The 21,630-nt window shown below is 36.5% G+C and overlaps 3 protein-coding genes across 3 annotated transcripts; 1 reads left to right on the forward strand and 2 right to left on the reverse strand.

Annotated features, from left to right (window-relative positions):
* Positions 1-2,083: 2,083 nt before the first annotated feature.
* Positions 2,084-3,082, reverse strand: LOC134633067 (interferon a3-like). The gene is made up of 5 exons (XM_063481927.1): positions 2,951-3,082; positions 2,765-2,848; positions 2,475-2,624; positions 2,293-2,376; positions 2,084-2,182 (listed from the first exon to the last, which is right to left on the reverse strand). Exons 1-5 carry the CDS (start codon positions 3,080-3,082, stop codon positions 2,084-2,086), a joined length of 549 nt encoding a protein of 182 aa, XP_063337997.1.
* Positions 3,083-6,902: 3,820 nt separating this feature from the next.
* Positions 6,903-8,846, forward strand: LOC134633451 (interferon a3-like). The gene is made up of 4 exons (XM_063482292.1): positions 6,903-7,037; positions 7,139-7,222; positions 7,681-7,830; positions 8,751-8,846. Exons 1-4 carry the CDS (start codon positions 6,903-6,905, stop codon positions 8,844-8,846), a joined length of 465 nt encoding a protein of 154 aa, XP_063338362.1.
* Positions 8,847-11,398: 2,552 nt separating this feature from the next.
* LOC134633452 (uncharacterized) lies at positions 11,399-19,833 on the reverse strand. The gene is made up of 10 exons (XM_063482293.1): positions 19,702-19,833; positions 19,500-19,583; positions 19,240-19,404; positions 19,115-19,174; positions 18,656-18,738; positions 12,264-12,465; positions 12,080-12,163; positions 11,790-11,939; positions 11,608-11,691; positions 11,399-11,497 (listed from the first exon to the last, which is right to left on the reverse strand). The coding sequence occupies exons 1-10, from the start codon at positions 19,831-19,833 to the stop codon at positions 11,399-11,401; spliced, it is 1,143 nt and encodes a 380-aa protein (XP_063338363.1).
* Positions 19,834-21,630: the final 1,797 nt, after the last annotated feature.

The following is a 21,630-nucleotide window of genomic DNA, read 5'->3' on the forward strand; positions in this document are numbered from 1 at the left end:
CTGAGCCTGATTCTGCCGGAGGTTTCTTCCTGTTAAAAGGGAGTTTTTCCTTCCCACTGTCGCCAAAGTGCTTGCTCATAGGGGGTCATATGATTGTTGGGTTTTTCTCTGTATTTATTATTGTGCTAGCTACTGTACAATATAAAGCGCCTTGAGGCGACTTTTGTTGTGACTTGGTGCTATATAAATAAAATTGAATTGAATTGAATTGACTGGAAAGGAAAAACTCGGCAGCCTACGTCTATTGCAGCATAACTAAGGGAGGATTCAGGGTCACCTGGTCCAGCCCTAACTATATGCGTTAGCAAAAAGGAAAGTTTTAAATCTTAAAAGTAGAGATAGTGTCTGTCTCCCGAATCTAAACTGGAAGCTGGTTCCACAGAGGAGGGGCCTGAAAACTGAAGGCTCTCCCTCCCATTCTACTTTTAAATACTCTAGGAACAACAAGTAAGCCTGCAGTGCGAGAGCGAAGTGCTCTAATAGGGTTATATGGTACTACAAGGTCATTAACATAAGATGGGGCCTGATTATTCAAGACCTTGTGTGTGAGGGGCAGGATTTTGAATTCAATTCTGGATTTAACAGGAAACCAATGAAGGGAAGCCAATACAGGAGAAATATGCTCTCTCTTTCTAGTCCCTGTCAGTACTCTTGCTGCAGCATTTTGGATTAACTGAAGGCTTTTCAGGGAGTTTTTAGGACTTCCTGATAATAATGAATTACAGTAGTCCAGCCTGGAAGTAATAAATGCATGAACTAGTTTTTCAGCGTCACTCTGAGACAGGATATTTCTAATTTCAGAGATGTTGCGCAAATGGAAGAAAGCAGTCTTACATATTTGTTTAATATGTGCACTGAAGGACATATCCTGGTCAAAAATGACTCCAAGGTTCCTCACAGTGTTACTGGAGGCCAAGGTAATGCCATCCAGAGTAAGAATCTGGTTAGATACCATATTTCTAAGATTTTTAGGGCCGAGTACAATAACCTCACTTTTATCTGAATTAAGAAGCAGAAAGTTAGCGGCCATCCAGGTCTTTATGTCTTCAAGACATTCCTGCAGTTTAACTAATTGGTGTGTGTTACCTGGCTTCATAGATAGATAGAGCTGCGTATCATCTGCAAAGCAATGAGAATGTATACTATGTCTTCTAATGATACTGCCTAAGAGAAGCATGTATAATGTAAACAGAATTGGTCCTAGCACTGAACCCTGTGGAACTCCATAGTTGACCTTAGTGTGTGAAGAGGACTCTTCATTTACATGCACAGTTGGAGATTGGCCTATAATTAGCTAAGACTGCTGGGTCTAGAGATGGCTTTTTAAGTAAAGGCTTAACTACAGCCAGCTTGAAGGCCTGTGGTACATAGCTAATTATTAGAGATAGGTTGATCAGATTTAAGATTGAAGAATTAATTAATGGCAGGACTTCTTTGAGCAGTTTTGTAGGAATGGGGTCTAAAAGACACATTGATGGTTTAGAGGAAGTAATTATTGAAGTTAACTCAGAAAGATCGATTGGAGGAAAAGAGTCTAAATGAATATCAATGGTATTTAAAGTAGCTGTAGATTATATTACATCTGTGAGACGATTATTGGTTATTTTTTCTCTAATGATTAAAATTTTATTTGCGAAGAAGTTCATGAAGTCATTACCTGTTAATGTTAAAGGGATGGTTGGCTCAACAGTGCTGTGACTTTTTGTCAGCCTAGCTACAGTGCTGAAGAGAAACCTAGGATTCAAACTATTTCTCCAGGCTAAATGATCATCTTCTAATTGCAATCAAAATCTGGTTAAAGGAACTCACAAGTTACCCATTTTGATAATAAAAACGTAATACAAACAATAAATTCACTTTGTAAGAAGATAAAATCTTTTATTTAGTAAAAAAATATTTTACAAAATGTTCATTTTGCTCATTATCAAGATAAAAATTTTTCCAAAATATTGATCAGCATAGAAAAACAATCAAAACAAAAATAAATATACAAACAACCAAGTACATAAATAAATAAATTAAATAAATAGACAAGCAATTAAATTAACACAGCCATCATCACAGACATGACAACAGACAGGTTTTAGTGGGCAGTGTGCAAAGATGAAGCCAGCTGTTCTGCTCTCATTAGATGGGCTTTGGTTTCTTGCCTGATCACCTCCCAGGCTTCAGCACTGTGACCCTACAGAAATATCGATATTAGTATTCTTATTGTTATTGAAACAAGTTATTCCATCTATTTATCTTAAGGAAGATCTAAACCCCAAATTAATGGGAATGATGTGATCTTACCATTTCCTTTAGGATATGATGTGAGAGTCTCTTAAAGTACATGTGCAGCTTTGTGGTTTTCTTCTTGTGACCGTGGCTCCCAATCTAATTTAATTACAAGCAAAATGACAATTAAGAATATGTCATGTCATGTAAAGTATCATATTCGAATGTAATAAAAACCTAACTGAAAGTGAACTTACACAGGAGTGAAGCTCTTCAGCCTGTTTGTTGACAATATTGAGAAAGTTCCTCACTGTGCTGTCCTCCCATGATGCAGAGCTGTGATCCTCCTCAAACAGGGCAGCCACCTCCTCCAGAATCTGAACTGTGAAAGCCAGTTTATCCTCAGCCTCGAAGAAGAAGATCAAACACAGACCAGTTAGAAATGCTTTAACAATAGAAAGAGTGGATTAAAAAGACTAAATTAATCTGTCCTAAGGGAAAATTGTGTTTTTTTTCTATAAACAGTCAAAAGCTTAGGTTCACTTACTGATGATTTGGACACCTGGCGGTACAGGTGATTAGGGAAGGCCACGGTGACCTCCACTTCACTGGTGTTGGTGGCGTTTTTAGCCTGAAACACACTGAATGTTTTAGTCATCAGATGCTCAAGTGAAATAATTCTAAAACTATTTAAATAACGAATCAACTAATATTAAAACATTAAAACACTCACCATGGTATCAAGTAGATTCAGAGTTTCTTCGTTGTGCTGTCTGAATTTATGATCCATCCATCTGCAGCTAAGCGAGGAGCCTTCAGTGGACAGAGCGAGAAACAGGCAAGCAAAGAGAATCCTGTTCATCATTTTTTAAAGGTCTAAACTTCCTTTGTATGAAGCAAATGTCTCCCGGTGTTCTGATGGAGCAGACCTGCAGCGCCGCATTTATAGCAGAGCAACACATTTCATTTTCTATATACCTGGGAAACCCGCAGGTGAGCGGCGGATTTCACCTCAGCGTACAACAGGCTGTAATGTCGGACACGTGGGATTTAAATTTCTTAAAGAAGATAAGATATCATAATTTATAAGTGTTAAAAATTACTTGACATCATTATGAGGATTCCTGGAGATACACATCCATCTGAACACCTAAGAAACATGACGACAAACACAACTCACGACTGATGATTTTATTTGTAACCACAACGTGTATAGGTTTACCTTTTGATACTAAACAGTTAACGTGTTACTGGGATATTAATGCTGCTTTGACATTTACATCTATTATTGTCAAGAAACGGTGTGTGGCAAGCAGAGCACGACTCGTGGGACAGAAGTTTAATCCGTCTTTATTCGCTGTAACAGGTGACGCAACAAAACAGGAGCAAAACTGATCAAATCAGAGGTCAGATATTGGTTAACAATAACGTCACTGCAACTACTACAGGTGCTGGATTTCTTTTCTTTTATTGTTTTGGTTAGGGGGTCTGTTTTTATTATTGTTATTTCAGACTCATTCAGAATCGGAGCTGAGTTGTTATCGCTGATGAAAACTCCTGGTTTGCCCACCACTATTGGTTACATGAGGCTAACACAAATACATCACAACTGATTTACAAGTACAGCAGAAGTGCAAGCTGTTTAATAATGAAGAAACTGCTAAAAAAGCTAAATGCAGGCCACATGAAATGATGCAACGATGCAATGCACCAAGGCAAATACTCCTGCTCATTCGTACCTGCGCTCATTCTTCATCCACGTTGCAGCCGCTTTCATTTTCCTTGGTCTGACGACACAGCACCGATATGTTTTTGTACACACCGTTCATGCATTTGAAATTCCACATATTTGACCCGTAATTGTACATTTTTGCCTCCAATTTTTTTTTTTTTATAAAATACTAACGAAGTAAAAGTGATGTCGACAGATAAACGTTTACCTAATTGCTGTTAAATTCTTTAAAAGAAATTAAAAAAAGGAGCAATGTTATAAACTCCCTTTAAAATAGCCCCAACGTTTCATACTAATGTCAAACATCACAGTTTATTGGACATATAACGAACTTCTGTCACGCCAACTCTCTATATGTCCTTCTTCTCTACATCCATATGGTACATGTGATACCAAAGGATATTTTACGACATGGTTTGTGTCACTTGCCTGGCCCGTTACTTAAAATTAAATATTGTTCATGAATTGTGAACCTGAGCCGTATCTCCCCATTTCGTATTTTGTCTAACTAAATTAGACAAAATTAGACAAAATTATAGCTATTAGCTTTTTAACTTTTACAAAAGAAAGAAACAAACAAAGCGAACTTTGATGTGCATTTGCTCATTTTAAGGTCGTTTCTCCTTTAGATTATCAAATACTTTAGACTGAATAGGGTTTGGGAAAACCAAAATAACTCAATAACATTAAATTTATTTTAAAAAAAGAAAAGAAAAGAGCTCAAATAAACAGAAAAAGGTAAAACGGAATAAAAGAGCTCAATAGGTAGAAAACAAAGTAAAACACAATCAAATGGGGAGAAGTAAAATAAAATTGCTCAAGACAGAGTTCTTGCATGGGGTATGTGAGATTGGTCGTAACTGTTCTAGGTGCTTTTAGCTAATTTTTTTATAATGATTTAATGTGGCAGGAGTTACTGCCACATTAAATATCAAACAGGGCTCATGTTTGCATTTCACAATCTAAACATTTTCAATCCTCTGGCGAGATTTCAGTTTCACTGGCGACCAATATCTATCTATCTATCTATCTATCTATCTATCTATCTATCTATCTATCTATCTATCTATCTATCTATCTATATATATATAAATATATATACACACACACACACACACACACACACACACACACACACACACACACACACACACACACACACACACATATATATATATATATATATATGTATATAACAATGACAATCTCAAAGAGACAAGCGACATATTGAATCATTCAGAACAGAATCACACCTCCTTTTTCTTTTCTCCCAATCAGAGGAATACACATCATTGCCACAGTGCAGTTGGTACACCACAATGAAATCGACAATAACTGAAAGTAAACATACATACATACATATATACACATACACATACATACATACGTATATATATATACATGCATATACATATGCATACATACACATTTATACACACACATCTACATAATAATAATAATATAAAAGATGAATAACCAATACAAAAAAAAAAGAATGAAAAAAAGGAACAGAAATAAAGGAAACAAGGGGGATCATAAAATCTCTAAAAGTGAGGTTCCATAAACAAGACACATAACTTGAATAAGGGCCTAAGAAAAATCAAACTCTTTTAAAAATCTATGGAATTTGATTGCTTGGGGCGGAACTTTGAAAAATTAGTAGGTGTGTGAGGTGAGGTCAGCGCTCTTCTGTGGGAAGTTCCAGAGACAATTAACTCACTCTGGTGCGAGTGGGTATGTTGTTCGTGTGACGACAAGTTTTAATAGCGTTCAAGCTCTAGATCGACTGCGTACGGGAAAATCGATCAATATTCTGTTGTTGTGATGCCTCTGCAGTTCTTTTTTAGTTGTTCTTTTGGTTGATTTGTAATTTTGCTTTGGTTAGTCCGTCCAGCCGTAAAGACTGTTATGAATGAAGGGCGGACTAACCTCTCTTTCTCTCTTTTTTGTTTTTTCGTTTATTTGTTTGTGACACTACCCTTTTATAAATCCGGACTGCAGGTCATGCATATCGCTGATTCCCAGCTGTGCTGAGACCCGAATTGTTTGCAGTGTGTGCCCAGTGGTAAATTGATTGCAGTGTCTCTAAACTGGGTGTGACGGTTTGCAGTCTATTTGCTCGCACCTTTGGTTTGATAGGTCTCATGTGACATTTTATTTAACACCTTAGTGCTCTTTTACATATTGTTGTAGACGCCACAGGACTGTCTGTTCTCCGTTCACAGCTCCTGCCCTGCTAAAGACTTTTCATAACACACTCTGCAACTTAAAAACCTATACACTACTCCACCGCATAATGCCATCATTGAAAAAATATATGACCAGTATATTTGACTTTTATTTGTTTCACAACCTGAAAAAAAATAAACTTTAATCACCCTATACTCCTTTCTTCTCTTCTGTAATCAGCCCTACTTCAAAATGAAAGCAAACTTGCGTAAGGAGCGTCAGTGACGTTTGGCACACATCCGCTTTCGTTGTATTTCATCATGAGTGATGACAACTGTTCGACGTAATAAATAATGTAAGAAAAAATTTAGATAAATATACTTTTACATGACGTAATTAAATTACATTTTTATTAAACGACCATTAATCTACGTTTGCTTAAAATCACCTGAAAGTTAATCTCGAACATTTCCCTATTTTTATGGAATCCTGTCTTAACCCTGGAGAACCCATGGGGTCAGATCCGACCCCATTGGTTTTCTAGGGAAACCATGGGGTCAAATTTGACCCCATGGGTTCTCCAGGGTTAATACGACACAATTATCCCCTTAAAACACAAATACAAACTGAAATTGACGACATAATTTGTTTCTACTTTCTAGTTAATTAGAAAATGAAATTCTTGCACTCTGCTATAAATGAAGCGCTGTAGGTTTGCTCCATCAGAACGCCAGGAGACCTGAGAATTTGCTTCACACTAAGGAAACTTCTAAATTTTTCAACAATGATCAGCAGGATTTTCATCGCTTGCCTGTTTCTCGGCATGTACAGTACGGGCTCTTTGCTAAGTTGCAAATGGATTGTAAAACATCATTTCAGTTTATACAACACAAAAGCTTTAGGTCTACTTGATATGATGGTGAGTGCACTTCTTTGCATAATGTTTAGTATGGTATTGATTTAAATAGTTTGATTAGTTCCATGCATGTGATGTGTGTGTGTGTTTTGTGTGTGATGCAGATTACTAACACAGCTAAGGATGCTGAAATTGAGCACAACGTGACGTTCCCTAATCAACTGTATCACCAGAAGTTCAACGCAACAGTAAGTCATCCCCAACTTTTTACATAAAGTTGTTTCTTTTTTTGTAACGAATGAATTGAAAGTGTTGTGTTGGCAAATCTACAAAAGTTTGTCTTTACCTATATATAGACTGTTCAGCTATTAAAGGTTCGTAGGGATTCTCTCCCACAGAGCCAAGGGAGTTGTCTCTTATCATGACTCTGTCATAACTCCTGTGCATAAAAATGTATAATTCAAGGACAAAACACAACAATCTTATTTTCAAACATTTGTTCCTGTGCAAACAAAGATTTCCGGTCTCTGGAAATTTTTCATAGCTGTGTGGATTCTTGTTCTTTGACTATTTAGCCATCCATCTCGAAGTTTTGAACAAGTATTCCCATAGTGATCTCTTCTTCTTCTTCGTCTTCGTCTTCTTCTTCTTCTTCTTCTTCTTCTTCTTCTTCTTCTTCTTCTTCTTCTTCTTCTTCTTCTTCCAGGATGAGGATAAACTGGCTTTCATAGTTCAGATTCTGAAGGAGCTGTTTGACCTGTTTGAGAAGGATCGCAGCTCTGCACCATGGGAGGAGAACACAGTGGAGAACTTTCTCAATATAGTCAACAAAATGGCTGAAGAGCTTCAGTGCTGTGTAAGCTCACTTTCATTACAATGAACACTGATATGACATTTTTTAATTTTACAATGAATTCAGTCTCTATTATATATATATTATATATCAGTCTCTGACAAATGTGAATAAGTTAAAGCGGTGAATGATGTATTCAAATATATTTTGTTCTTTCCTTGTGGTTTATTTAGGTTGGAAGCCACAGCAATACGACACAGCTGACGCATTTCAAGAGGCTCTCAAATGAAACCCTAAAGGAAAATGTAAGTCTGCATTGTTTTTACTGAACCTATATTTCGATATGACATATATTACACCTCTGGTATTTTAATAATGATAATATTGTTGTGTCTGTAGGGTTACAGTGCTGAAGCCTGGGAGGAGATCAGGAACATAACACAAGATCATCTGAGACAATGCGCAATCCTGGTTACATCTCTGGGAACTGCCCACTAAAACTTGTCTGTCGGATACATTTTTAAAAGATTTATTTGTATTTCTTAATTTGTTTAATTTATTTATTGTATTCCTAATATTTATACTATTATTTGTATTTATTTATTTATTTATTTGATTTCTGTAACTTTTTCATAAACTAGACATATTTCATCTTATTTTATATGCTATAGTCAATAAATATTTTCTTATCTCACAAACTGAAATATGTTGACTTTTCCTGAAATATCAAGAATAGGGGTTAAGCATTCATTTTTAATGAGTACAATCAAACATTAGAAACATTGTCCAGATTTATATAGAAAGACTGGTTTGATTCTTCACAAAAGCTCTTATAACATAGAAAGCAGAAGTACTGATACCTCATATGGAGTGAGTATGAGCACCAAGACTACTTTAAAGACTTTCTATTGGTTTTTAAAGTGGTGAGTAGTTCTCCAGCTTTCTTGAATATATCTTACATTTTTTCTTTCTACACTGTCTAGCCATCCATCTTCTTCCGCTTATCCGGCGCCGAGTCGCTGGGCAGCAGTCTAAGCAGAGAAGGCCAGACCTCCCTCTACCCGGCCAACTCTCCCTGAACATCAAGGCACTCCCAGGTCAGCTGAGAGCTATGATCCCTCCAGCGTGTCCTGGATCTCACCTGGTGCCTCATTCAATTCAGTTCAATTCAATTTTATTTATATAGCGCCAAATCACAACAACAGTCGCCTCATGGCGCTTTATATTGTACAGTAGATCCTACAATAATAGATACAGAGAAAAACCCAACAATCATATGACCCCCTATGAGCAAGCACTTTGGCAACATTGGGAAGGAAAAACTCCCTTTTAACAGGAAGAAACCTCTGGTAGAACCAGGCTCAGGGAGGGGTGAGAGAAGGAAAACAGGATAAAGACATGCTGTGGAAGAGAGACAGAGATTAATAGTAGGTACGATTCAATGCAGAGAGGTCTATTAACACAATGAGTGAGAGAGATGATCCTGTTTTCCTTCTCTCACCCCAACCGGTCGCAGCAGATGGCCGCCCCTCCCTGAGCCTGGTTCTGCCAGAGGTTTCTTCCTGTTAAAAGGGAGTTTTTCCTTCCCACTGTTGCCAAAGTGCTTGCTCATAGGGGGTCATATGATTGTTGGGTTTTTCTCTGTATTTATTATTGTGCTATCTACTGTACAATATAAAGCGCCTTGAGGCGACTGTAGTTGTGACTTGGTGCTATATAAATAAAATTGAATTGAATTGAATTGAATTGAATTGACTGGAAAGGAAAAACTCGGCAGCCTACGTCTATTGCAGCATAACTAAGGGAGGATTCAGGGTCACCTGGTCCAGCCCTAACTATATGCTTTAGCAAAAAGGAAAGTTTTAAACCTAATCTTAAAAGTAGAGATAGTGTCTGTCTCCCGAATCTAAACTGGAAGCTGGTTCCACAGAGGAGGGGCCTGAAAACTGAAGGCTCTCCCTCCCATTCTACTTTTAAATACTCTAGGAACAACAAGTAAGCCTGCAGTGCGAGAGCGAAGTGCTCTAATAGGGTGATATGGTACTACAAGGTCATTAACATAAGATGGGGCCTGATTATTCAAGACCTTGTGTGTGAGGGGCAGGATTTTGAATTCAATTCTGGATTTAACAGGAAACCAATGAAGGGAAGCCAATACAGGAGAAATATGCTCTCTCTTTCTAGTCCCTGTCAGGACTCTTGCTGCAGCATTTTGGATTAACTGAAGGCTTTTCAGGGAGTTTTTAGGACATCCTGATAATAAAGAATTACAGTAGTCCAGCCTGGAAGTAATAAATGCATGAACTAGTTTTTCAGCATCACTCTGAGACAGGATATTTCTAATTTCAGAGATGTTGCGCAAATGGAAGAAAGCAGTCTTACATATTTGTTTAATATGTGCACTGAAGGACATGTCTTGGTCAAAAATGACTCCAAGGTTCCTCACAGTGTTACTGGAGGCCAAGGTAATGCCATCCAGAGTAAGAATCTGGTTAGATACCATATTTCTAAGATTTTTAGGGCCGAGTACAATAACCTCAGTTTGATCTGAATTAAGAAGCAGAAAGTTAGTGGCCATCCAGGTCTTTATGTCTTTAAGACATTCCTGCAGTTTAACTAATTGGTGTGTGTTACCTGGCTTCATAGATAGATAGAGCTGCGTGTCATCTGCAAAGCAATGAGAATGTATACTATGTCTTCTAATGATACTGCCTAAGAGAAGCATGTATAATGTAAACAGAATTGGTCCTAGCACTGAACCCTGTGGAACTCCATAGTTGACCTTAGTGTGTGAAGAGGACTCTCCATTTACATGCACAGTTGGAGATTGGCCTATAATTAGCTAAGACTGCTGGGTCTAGAGGTGGCTTTTTAAGTAAAGGCTTAACTACAGCCAGCTTGAAGGCCTGTGGTACATAGCTAATTATTAGAGATAGGTTGATCAGATTTAAGATTGAAGAATTAATTAATGGCAGGACTTCTTTGAGCAGTTTTGTAGGAATGGGGTCTAAAAGACACATTGATGGTTTAGAGGAAGTAATTATTGAAGTTAACTCAGAAAGATCGATTGGAGGAAAAGAGTCTAAATGAATATCAATGGTATTTAAAGTAGCTGTAGATTATATTACATCTGTGAGACGATTATTGGTTATTTTTTCTCTAATGATTAAAATTTTATTTGCGAAGAAGTTCATGAAGTCATTACCTGTTAATGTTAAAGGGATGGTTGGCTCAACAGTGCTGTGACTTTTTGTCAGCCTAGCTACAGTGCTGAAGAGAAACCTAGGATTCAAACTATTTCTCCAGGCTAAATGATCATCTTCTAATTGCAATCAAAATCTGGTTAAAGGAACTCACAAGTTACCCATTTTGATAATAAAAACGTAATACAAACAATAAATTCACTTTGTAAGAAGATAAAATCTTTTATTTAGTAAAAAAATATTTTACAAAATGTTCATTTTGCTCATTATCAAGATAAAATTTTTTCCAAAATATTGATCAGCATAGAAAAACAATCAAAACAAAAATAAATATACAAACAACCAAGTACATAAATAAATAAATTAAATAAATAGACAAGCAATTAAATTAACACAGCCATCATCACAGACATGACAACAGACAGGTTTTAGTGGGCAGTGTGCAAAGATGAAGCAAGCTGTTCTGCTCTCATTAGATGGGCTTTGGTTTCTTGCCTGATCACCTCCCAGGCTTCAGCACTGTGACCCTACAGAAATATCGATATTAGTATTCTTATTGTTATTGAAACAAGTTATTCCATCTATTTATCTTAAGGAAGATCTAAACCCCAAATTAATGGGAATGATGTGATCTTACCATTTCCTTTAGGATATGATGTGAGAGTCTCTTAAAGTACATGTGCAGCTTTGTGGTTTTCTTCTTGTGACCGTGGCTCCCAATCTAATTTAATTACAAGCAAAACGACAATTAAGAATATGTCATGTCATGTAAAGTATCATATTCGAATGTAATAAAAACCTAACTGAAAGTGAACTTACACAGGAGTGAAGCTCTTCAGCCTGTTTGTTGACAATATTGAGAAAGTTCCTCACTGTGCTGTCCTCCCATGATGCAGAGCTGTGATCCTCCTCAAACAGGGCAGCCACCTCCTCCAGAATCTGAACTGTGAAAGCCAGTTTATCCTCAGCCTCGAAGACGAAGATCAAACACAGACCACGTTAGAAATGCTTTAACAATAGTAAGAGTGGATTTAAAAGAAAAAATGAATCTACCCTAAACGAAAATTATGGGGTTTTCTTTCAGTAAGTCAAAGCTGAGGTTCACTTACTGATGATTTGGACACCTGGCGGTACAGGTGATTAGGGAAGGCCACGGTGACCTCCACTTCAGTGGTGTTAGTGGAGCTTTTAACCTGAAACACATTGAGTGTTTTAGTCATCAGATGCTAAATTGAAATAATTCTTTCACGAAAAATAACAAATTAACTAATATTAAAACATTAAAACACTCACCATGGTATCAAGTAGATTCAGAGTTTCTTCGTTGTGCTGTCTGAATTTATGATCCATCCATCTGCAGCTTAGCGAGGAGCCTTCAGTGGACAGAGCGAGAAACAGGCAAGCAAAGAGAATCCTGTTCATCATTTTTAAAAGGTATAAACTTCCTTTGTTTGAAGCAAACTCGGATGTCTCTCGGTGTTCTGATGGAGCATACCTGCAGTGCCGCATTTATAGCAGAGCAAACATATTTCATTTTCCATACCTGGGAAACCCGCAGGTGAGCGGGTTGAGGCCTCAGCAAAAGACTGTAATGTCGGAAATCTCAGATTAGAATTTGCATCCAAATCAAAGAAAATATTCCACACTGGAGGATAGGCAGCATTTTTAAACAAGCTAAGGTATCACCCTCGTTAATTTAGTAATTTACGTCACTACGAGTTACCTGCCAAACATAAATACATGAACTTAAATACGTGAAACACAAAACAAGAAACACATCTCACGGCTGATTATTTTTTCTTTTTTCATAGCCTCTACATGTTTCTGAAATAGTTAAGTTGTGATATGAAAACATAACGTCTTCCTTGAATATTTATCGCGATTTTTCTGGATTTACATCCAGAAAATAAAAATAATTAAATACAATGAAATTTCATTAACGGCAACCTTACTTAAATTTGTGTAATTTATAATAAAAGCTGGTATTGCACATTTCATCAATTTGCATTGCTTGTTTGTGTTTTCTCCTTTTTTCGGCATCTTTTTTCACACAGCACACAGCGTTTTCGGTTTGAACAACGAACAATGTATTTTTTTCATAGTTGGAATTACTCAGTTGCTTCTTTGTAAATGATAATCCTTTTTACCTAAAGCTCCAGGTCTATTGCACAGTGTCCATATGTGCTATAAAAGGGAAGTTCCTACATTCAGAAACTGAAAGTGGCTTGATGACTGTGCGGAACGTGTTGAACGCGAACCAATGAGTGACGTTTCGCCTTGTTTTATCTTGAACCTGTGGCTTCCCTATGTGAACTAGGTAACCTACGAAAAACTAGACTCTGCTTCACATCATAATCGGAAGATTAGCGCATGTTTTCATCTCAATTGAGAAATAATGAATAAAGACACTACTATTGTATAGGCAGACATGAGATCAGTAACCCCGATTGAAACCCACAATTTCAATTTTCAAAATTTTCTGGACCGGTACAGGACAAATACGGACTATCTTGAATTGTGACCACTATAAAAAGCATTAAACTTTTGAAGACGTTGAGCAATTTATCGCCTGTAGATCTGATTAAGCAATTCACTGTATATTGGAATGAACAACACTAATACCCCAGTGCAGGTGGTTCTGATGTCATGCAAATGTGAGCATATATTCACTGCGAATTAATAAAATATTAGCATTTGTGAATTTTGTAGCTAATTTTTGAATGCTTGAATGGTGTAACCCTACTTCATCTGACGGACTTATTGCACCAATATGCCAGATAACACTTGTTTAGATCACTGGAGCAGATCTCGAATTTTCAGGTTAGGTCAATTTACCGTTTCCACTACATTATAATCCTATATTATTTAAAGCGTAATTTTTAGTTTCTTTAATTAATTCCTTTTTTTAATTCCTTTTATTAGTTTTTTCAGTTTTGGTATAAAAAAATATACTTTGTTACAAGAATATCATTCCAACTTTATTACATCTAGACTGTTATACAATTAAAATGATTTGTTAGCTGCTGAATTTGGGTATTGTGCATTTACACATGAATTATTTCCACAGATTGTTAATGGTTTGGTTTGGTTAATTGTTTTCTTATTCCTGGGTTCTTTTCCATTCGGACACAGCCTTTTACTGTAGGCTGACCTATGTGATTTTTTTCTGATTACTCAGTTGCTTGTGTGGAAAAGTAATACTTCATAAATAAATGAAACTGCACAGTATCCACAGGAGACATAAAAAGGAAGCGATAAAAAAGTGGCTTTGTGGTTCTGCAACTGTTACCATTCAGCATTTATTCAAAGGAACCGGCCAGTGATATTTCACCTTCTTTTACCTAGAATATGTGAAACTTGTGGTAACATGGGAAGACTGAGGAAATTAAAGTTACAAATTTAACATCCCTTGAGACTTTAATTCCCCACTTCAAAGAGTAAACAATTCAAATAAATATAAACAACATACCTTTAGATATACCTGTGTAATATGAAGTGCTGCTTCTGTTGTATTACCGGGAGACCTGTTGAGCCTCATGATACCTAAGACCTAGTTTGGGATGCATTTTTAATTCTTCCATAACTATTTCGGATTATTTATCCTAATACAAAAATAAGCATCATCTTTGAAAGTAAAGGTGTTCTTGAATGGCACAACACAATAAAAATATAAGATAATTTCTCAAGCAGAATGGAGTGTAATTGTGAACAAAAGCCAAAATTTCTGAGAGGTTAATTACACAATTCACTGAACCATATTTTAGCTTTTTATTTGCCAATAAGATTCTTTTACTCTCAAATTAAAACTAAAATGCTTCATTATACCTAAATGCTGCAGTAAAAAATCACAGTTTTTTTTTCCCCACAGGTAGTTAGAAAATGAATTTTGTTCCGTCAGAACACCAAGAGACATCCGAGTTTTTGTAAAACGGATGATTGATTTTTGGCTACCTCGAGACAACGATGCTTAGGTTTAAGTGAGCCTAGGAACTCTATTTTTATTTTACCAATTTAGAGTGAGACCGGTTGGAGTGAGAGAAGGGAGACAGGATACAAAATAAAAGGCATGGTGAGGAAGAGAGCCAGAGAATAATAACACAGCTGTGTTTCAAGAAAGAAATGCATTTCAAGAAACTCACAGATGATGATCTGAAGAAAAAAAGTCTACAATATTCTAATTCTTACAAGAAGGATTTTTTCATTTAGCTTATAATTTTGTAGTATATTCTTTTCTTTTCTTTTCATTTACAAGCTGCTTGGATAAGTGATTCTTTTTCCACTGTGTGGGCTAACAGATATACATAATTATAAATATGTATTAAACTTAACATTTGATATAATTATTTAATACTTAATGTTTAAGCTTTCTGAAGGGTTATTAAATATTAAACTTTGCTTCTACTTTGTGTTTTTGTTTCTAAAGTATGTTGTGTGTTATTTTTTATTTATTATAATTATTCATTAAATTATGTCTGGTCGAGACTGTAATAATCCAACAGCAAACAGGCTGGAAAACGTGAAAAGAAACTTGAGAACCAAGTGACTTCAAGAACCAGTAAATGCCATCAGACATTTGCTGTAGGCTCTTATCAAAGCTGCACAATAATGGGGAAATTTTGACCTGCCTTGACCTTTTAATCAATAGAACCTTTTCTTTCTGTTTGCCCTTTGGTTGCTTTTCACTTCTTTCATGATTTCCCACTGTGATGTTTCAACGACTTTGCGGCCGTTTCCAGCTTTTTGTTTTTCCATAGAGCAGTAAAGGACATGATCAAAGCATGGTTCACACAAGTCTGTTCTGACAACATGTAAAACCTCCCTCCAAGAGGCTTTTGAAAAAGTCTTTAGCAAAACTGAAAGGTAAAACACAAGAATGGTAAAACAGTCACCATGGTATCAAGTAGAATTAGAGTTTCTTCATTGTTCTGTCTGAATTTATGATCCATTCATCTGCAGTTGAGCGAGGAGCCCTCAGTGAACAGAGCGAGAAACAGGCAAGCAAAGATAATCCTGCTGATCGCTTTTTCAGAAGCTATAAACTGCTTTTGTACGAAGCAAACTCTCAGGTGTCCTGGTGTTCTGATGGAGCAGATTGTTAAATGTTGGCTTTAAATCTATAATTACACAAAAGAATTGAGAACATGGTAAAATATCAGAATGATAAAAAAGAAACACATGTACCTGAAGATCTAAAAAAAACCCAAAAAAAGCATGACTAAAAAACACAACTCATAACTGACTATTTTGTTTATCATAGCCTGTATATGTGTTAGCTTGATAAAAGAAATAAAGTGTTTATATGGTGACTTTACATCAAACAAATAAACGTTTTAGTGCAATTATTGACTGCTTGATTTAATATTACAGAACACTTGTAGTATTGCGCATTTATATATTTATTATTATATTTCTTTTATTTCAGTATTATTATTATTTTTGGCATGGCTTTATTTTTATAGGAATTCTTTCCATACTCTATGGGGGTACAGGTGATTTGATATGTACAATTAGCAATGTGGTATTTTCCTGTTGTTCGAATTACCAACCTAATTACCTAGGCGTGTAAAATAGAGAACTATGTAATAGAAAAACCTGGAGGTCTAAAAGCATAGTATCCATAGAGCCATAAACAAGAAGTTTCTGTACGAAGAAACTGAAAGTGAGTTAGTGACTGAGCAACTGCACTGTCACGATCATTCATAGGAATCGATCAGTGATATTTGCCTCTCTAGGATGTAGTTTTAGAAGTAGGTAACCCAAAGAAGGGGATTCTCCTTCACATTTTAATGGGAAGATTTGGAAAGATTGCTGCAAAATGAAGCAAAAAGGTGTTGCCGTTATTTATAATGAGTAGGAAAAAATGCCTAAAACATGGTGAGTGTTTAGTGTAGAAATATCTATTTGATCATTCACCAAGACAGATCTGCTCTTTTAATACAGAAACTACAAAAATAGTTGGACCCGGACCCGACTACATAGTTCGCTCTTTTAACAGTTTTATTTGGTTGCTGGTTATTACGACACTCGGTTGCAACTTTTCAGCTACAACCCCCCACACACAACAACAACCTCAGGTCCCGGCACGTTTTACACGGAGGAGGCGTGATGAGCTGATGGAGCTCCAATGTGTGTCAGCCTCCCCTGCACCCGCGCCACAAACCACACTCCTCCACACTTACTTTATCACAGATTTTATGTATGCTGTGCAACATTTAACCAAAAAAAATGGTATTGATGTTAAAGGTTTAGTGCCTTTGAAGATCCTCTGCAATCATGTAATAAGATAAGCTGTTGAAATGCAATAGTTTAGATATTTCAAGCTGTTTGTCATCGCTTTCATAAATTGAAGGCTTATTAAATGCTAACCATAACTTTGACTTTTTTACATGAAAAAAGTAAGTTTTTATTTTGTTGTTTTTCTGAGATATATTGTGTAACCTTATATTGAATTATGTCTCGTTGAAACTCTAATAATTCGGTGACAAACGGAATTGAAAAAGTGAATAATTGCATGAATGAAGTAACTCCAAGAACCACCTTTAGTAGTAGCAAACTCCATCAGACATTCGGTGTAGCTTCTTAATAGAAATGCGGAATAATGAGTCTTTCATGACTTCCTTCTGTGATGTTTGCAAGGACAGCAGCAACAGTACACTTGGGCCTTTAGAAACGCCTTTATGCTAAAGACATGGCTCTGAATATTGTCTGCTTAACTGGAGAACCTCACTCCAAGATGTTTTTGGAAAGGTCATTAGCAACCTGTGAATTCTGAATTGTAAGTGATCGAGCCACATTTTCTCATATTGCAAGTAGTTCAAGGCTTTTCTTTTTTACACTTGTTTTCCAGCAACCAATAGCAATAATTCCATAAAACAAAACAAAAAAAGATAACTTTTGAAAACAATAAGAAGAACTGCAAACAGATTTGATTTGAAAATTCTAATTTAAAGGAAAAATGAAATAAAACAGGGCAGCCTGGTTCTGTAGTTATTCATAATGCCTATTGACTGGACCAATAACATCCAAAGCAGATGTGTTGACTCACAACAATGATGGCCAATTTGAATCCACTGGCCAGCTGTGGTCCTTCTGAGTAAAGTTTTGGTGTTCTTCCCATGCTTGTGATTTCATCTCACAGTTTAAAGGAATGGACGGATTAGGTTTCATTTTATTATCATCATCATCACCATAAAATTAATTAAAAATATACCCAAAAGGTAGAGTATATAGTGAACCTCTTGAAACTGAGGCACACAACAGGTGTGAGGGGCTAACAAAACAAAATAACCATCAGTGCCATTAGAAAAGGATCAGTCAGTCAGAGAAGACTGAAACCAGTGTGAAGCTACAAAGAAACTGCTCTAGACTGGAAGTAAGACTCTCAGAGTCCTCTCTTCTTTACAAAGGACACTTACCTATATAAATTAAAAACACGTTTTGAATTCTTTTGTCTTATTTTGTTTTCCAGGAATCAAAATAATGAAAACATTTAATTGGAAATAAGTGTTATTTTTTATTGAATTCCAGACAAAACATTTATAGAAAGTGTTAGTTTCAGTTGGTCATCGTTGAAAATAAATACAAAGCCAGTCGACTAATACATAAAATCAATGGATAAATAAAGAAATAAAGTCAATAAATTAATACATTTTTTTATGTGACAGAGATTTTAGTTGGCAGTGTGCAAAGATGAAGCCAGCGGTTCTGCTGTCATGAGATGGGCTTTGGTTTCCTTCCTGACCACCTCCCAGGTTTCAGCACTGTGACCCTACAGACACAACAATATTATCACTATTAAAACATCCCTTTCTCACTGTCCCTCTTCCCTTCTGTTTTTCTTTTCCTTCCTCTCTTTCTTTCTCCCTTTCCTATCCCCCAATCATGTCTGTCTCATCTGTAACTACTGAAAATAAAATAAATAATAACAACAAAAGTTGATCAAATGGACCAATACGGCAATGCCATGATGATCCATTTGGCAAAATAAATCCATTTGGTATCCTTGTTGGTCTTCAGACAACAATTCTGACGGCTAAAGAACCAAATGGGACAGACAAAAAAAAAAAAATAATAATAATAATAATAATAATAAAACATGCCAGAGGTGTTTAATTAAAGAATTGGTCAAAACATTAAAGACCTACCTTTTTCTTTAGGACACCATCTGAAAGTCTTTTGAAATACATTTCTGTCTTGAAATACAGCTAAATATATGTTTTAGCCACGTTAGCAGTATAATTGATATCAGTTAGCTCCGTAGTGGTGTTACTGAAAGTGAACTTACACAGATGTGAAGCTCTTTGGCCTGTTTGTTGACAATATTGAGAAAGTTCCTCACTGTGCTGTCCTCCCATGATGCAGAGCTGTGATCCTCCTCAAACAGGGCAGCCACCTCCTCCAGAACCTGAACTGTGAAAGCCAGTTTATCCTCAGCCTGGACAGAGGAGCGATTACAGATTATTTACTCACATGACTGTCTCTGAAAATAAATAAATAAGTTGATTAATTAATTAATCGAGATTTACTTACTGATGATTTGGACACCTGGCGGTACAGGTGATTGGAGAAGACCACAGTGACCTCCACTTCAGTGGTGTTAGTGGAGTTATTAGCCTGCATCACACACAGAGACATATCATGTTTGAGTTAACAGGCACTAAGTTTAAATAACTAAATTACAGTCAGTACACTTTTAAATATGTAGACTGAATATTAAAAGATGTGCACTCACCATGGTATCAAGTAGATTCAGAGTCTCTTCGTTGTGCTGTCTGAATTTATGATCCATCCATTTGCAGCTCAACGAGGAGCCTGCAGTGAACAGAGCGAGAAACAGGCAAGCAAAGAAAATCCTCATCATCATTTTTTCAAAAGGTATTAATTGCTTTTGCATGAAGCAAGAGCCTCCTCTTGTTCTGATGGAGAATACCTGAAATGCAAATATAGCTTTCCATTTTCTAACTTGCTGTGGGAATCCCGAAGGTGAATGACGGCTTTCACTATGCAGAGAACATTATGGATTTTAATTTGTATCATAAGGAAATAAAATATCCCAAATGTTAGGACAAACAAAAATTTAAACACTGAGGATTAATTGCCATCATTATAACGGTTACAGGCAATCAACATGTGTAACTGAATACCTAGAAAAAAAAGAAAACAAATTAAGAAAAAAATCACAATTAAAACTCACAACTGATGGTGTAATTTGAGTTATTTGATGTTTGATATTGAAAACGTGTATTACTGGGCTTAGTTTCCAGCACAAAGCTCAGAAGATAATTTCTGAAAAATTAGATAATGAGTGCTAAATTACCAACACCAAGCAATGCACACATATAGGTTTTTTTCTTGGAAGACGAAGAATAAGACTCTAAACAAAGACGCATTCCTTTATAATGTAAACTTTGAACAATGCGCAAGTTTTATTTCCATTTCAGGGTTAAAATCTGCTCAGATCTTCCCACTATAATGTAAAGGTGAACTCCCTACTACAGATTACCTACTCATCGCTCTAAATCCTCAGAAGGCGAAATATCAAAGGTCGATTCTTAAGAATGATAGTCACAGTGCAGGCGCACATTCACTAACTTTCAGTTTCTTTATATTTGAACTTCCCATTTCTGGTACAACAGATACCTACTGTGCAATTAGACCTGCAGCTTTACGTATTGCGTGATTTTCCGTTTAAGTAAATAAATCGCTCATTTGGACAGTAGAAAAATACCGCGTTGGTCAATGTGCAGATCGAAAACGTTGTGCCTGTACGGAGAGAACTCCTGGGAAAACAAGACCATGACTGAAAATCACAGAAATAAATTAGTATGAAAGAAATTAAGTAAACATATAAATGGGCAATAGCACAAATATTCTGCCTTAGATAGAATTAAATCAAGTAGCCAAAAATTCCAAAAATTCCATGGCTGGCCCCCTTGGTAAGACTGTCCTATGTAGCTATGTAGGTAATAATTTTAATAAACGTGAGCACAAGACAGAGGACGACACTCGACAATAAGTAGAAACATTAACTTGTTTATTCTTTGATATGCATTTTTTGTCAGCCATATTGTGTCACTTTGTATGTCTATCACAATTTCCTGTCATCACCCCCTCCCCTCTGCTGTGCCCCTACACTGTTCTGTTTTTGGTGTGCCACTTAAATATTGTTCGTGGTCCCCATATGGCCACCCCTAAAGAAAAAATTCTGGACGTGCACCTGCTTCAGTTATATGTGAACATTGGTATCCTCGAAAGAGTGACCTTTGTCCATTAGACCTTTGTCCAGTGGAGGTTGCCAATGTTCACATTTTGGACAGAGAAGACAGATGGTTTGAAAGAGGAGTAAAAGAGGCCATTTATGTCCACTGTGAGCAACCATCTTTGAACAGAGTCGGTGGTTTACGACACGAACTGTCTGCCATCTATAATCCAGTTTTGAGATCCCTTCCCAGACGCCTTAACGCCCACTCACATCCTGGGCCATTTGACCTTAGGAAATCACATGATAGGGTGGGGCTAGGTTTTACAATGAGCTCCCCTGAAACCTTGGCTGATTGTGACCTACACCCGTTTTCACACCTTGGCTCATGTGATTAGGTAGAGGATCATTAGGGGGTCCTTTTTTTCCCTCTTGGAGGGATACTCCCACAGGGTTTAAATC

This window comes from Pelmatolapia mariae, linkage group LG8, assembly GCF_036321145.2.
Source record: "Pelmatolapia mariae isolate MD_Pm_ZW linkage group LG8, Pm_UMD_F_2, whole genome shotgun sequence".
NCBI classification, from domain to species: Eukaryota; Metazoa; Chordata; class Actinopteri; order Cichliformes; family Cichlidae; genus Pelmatolapia; species Pelmatolapia mariae.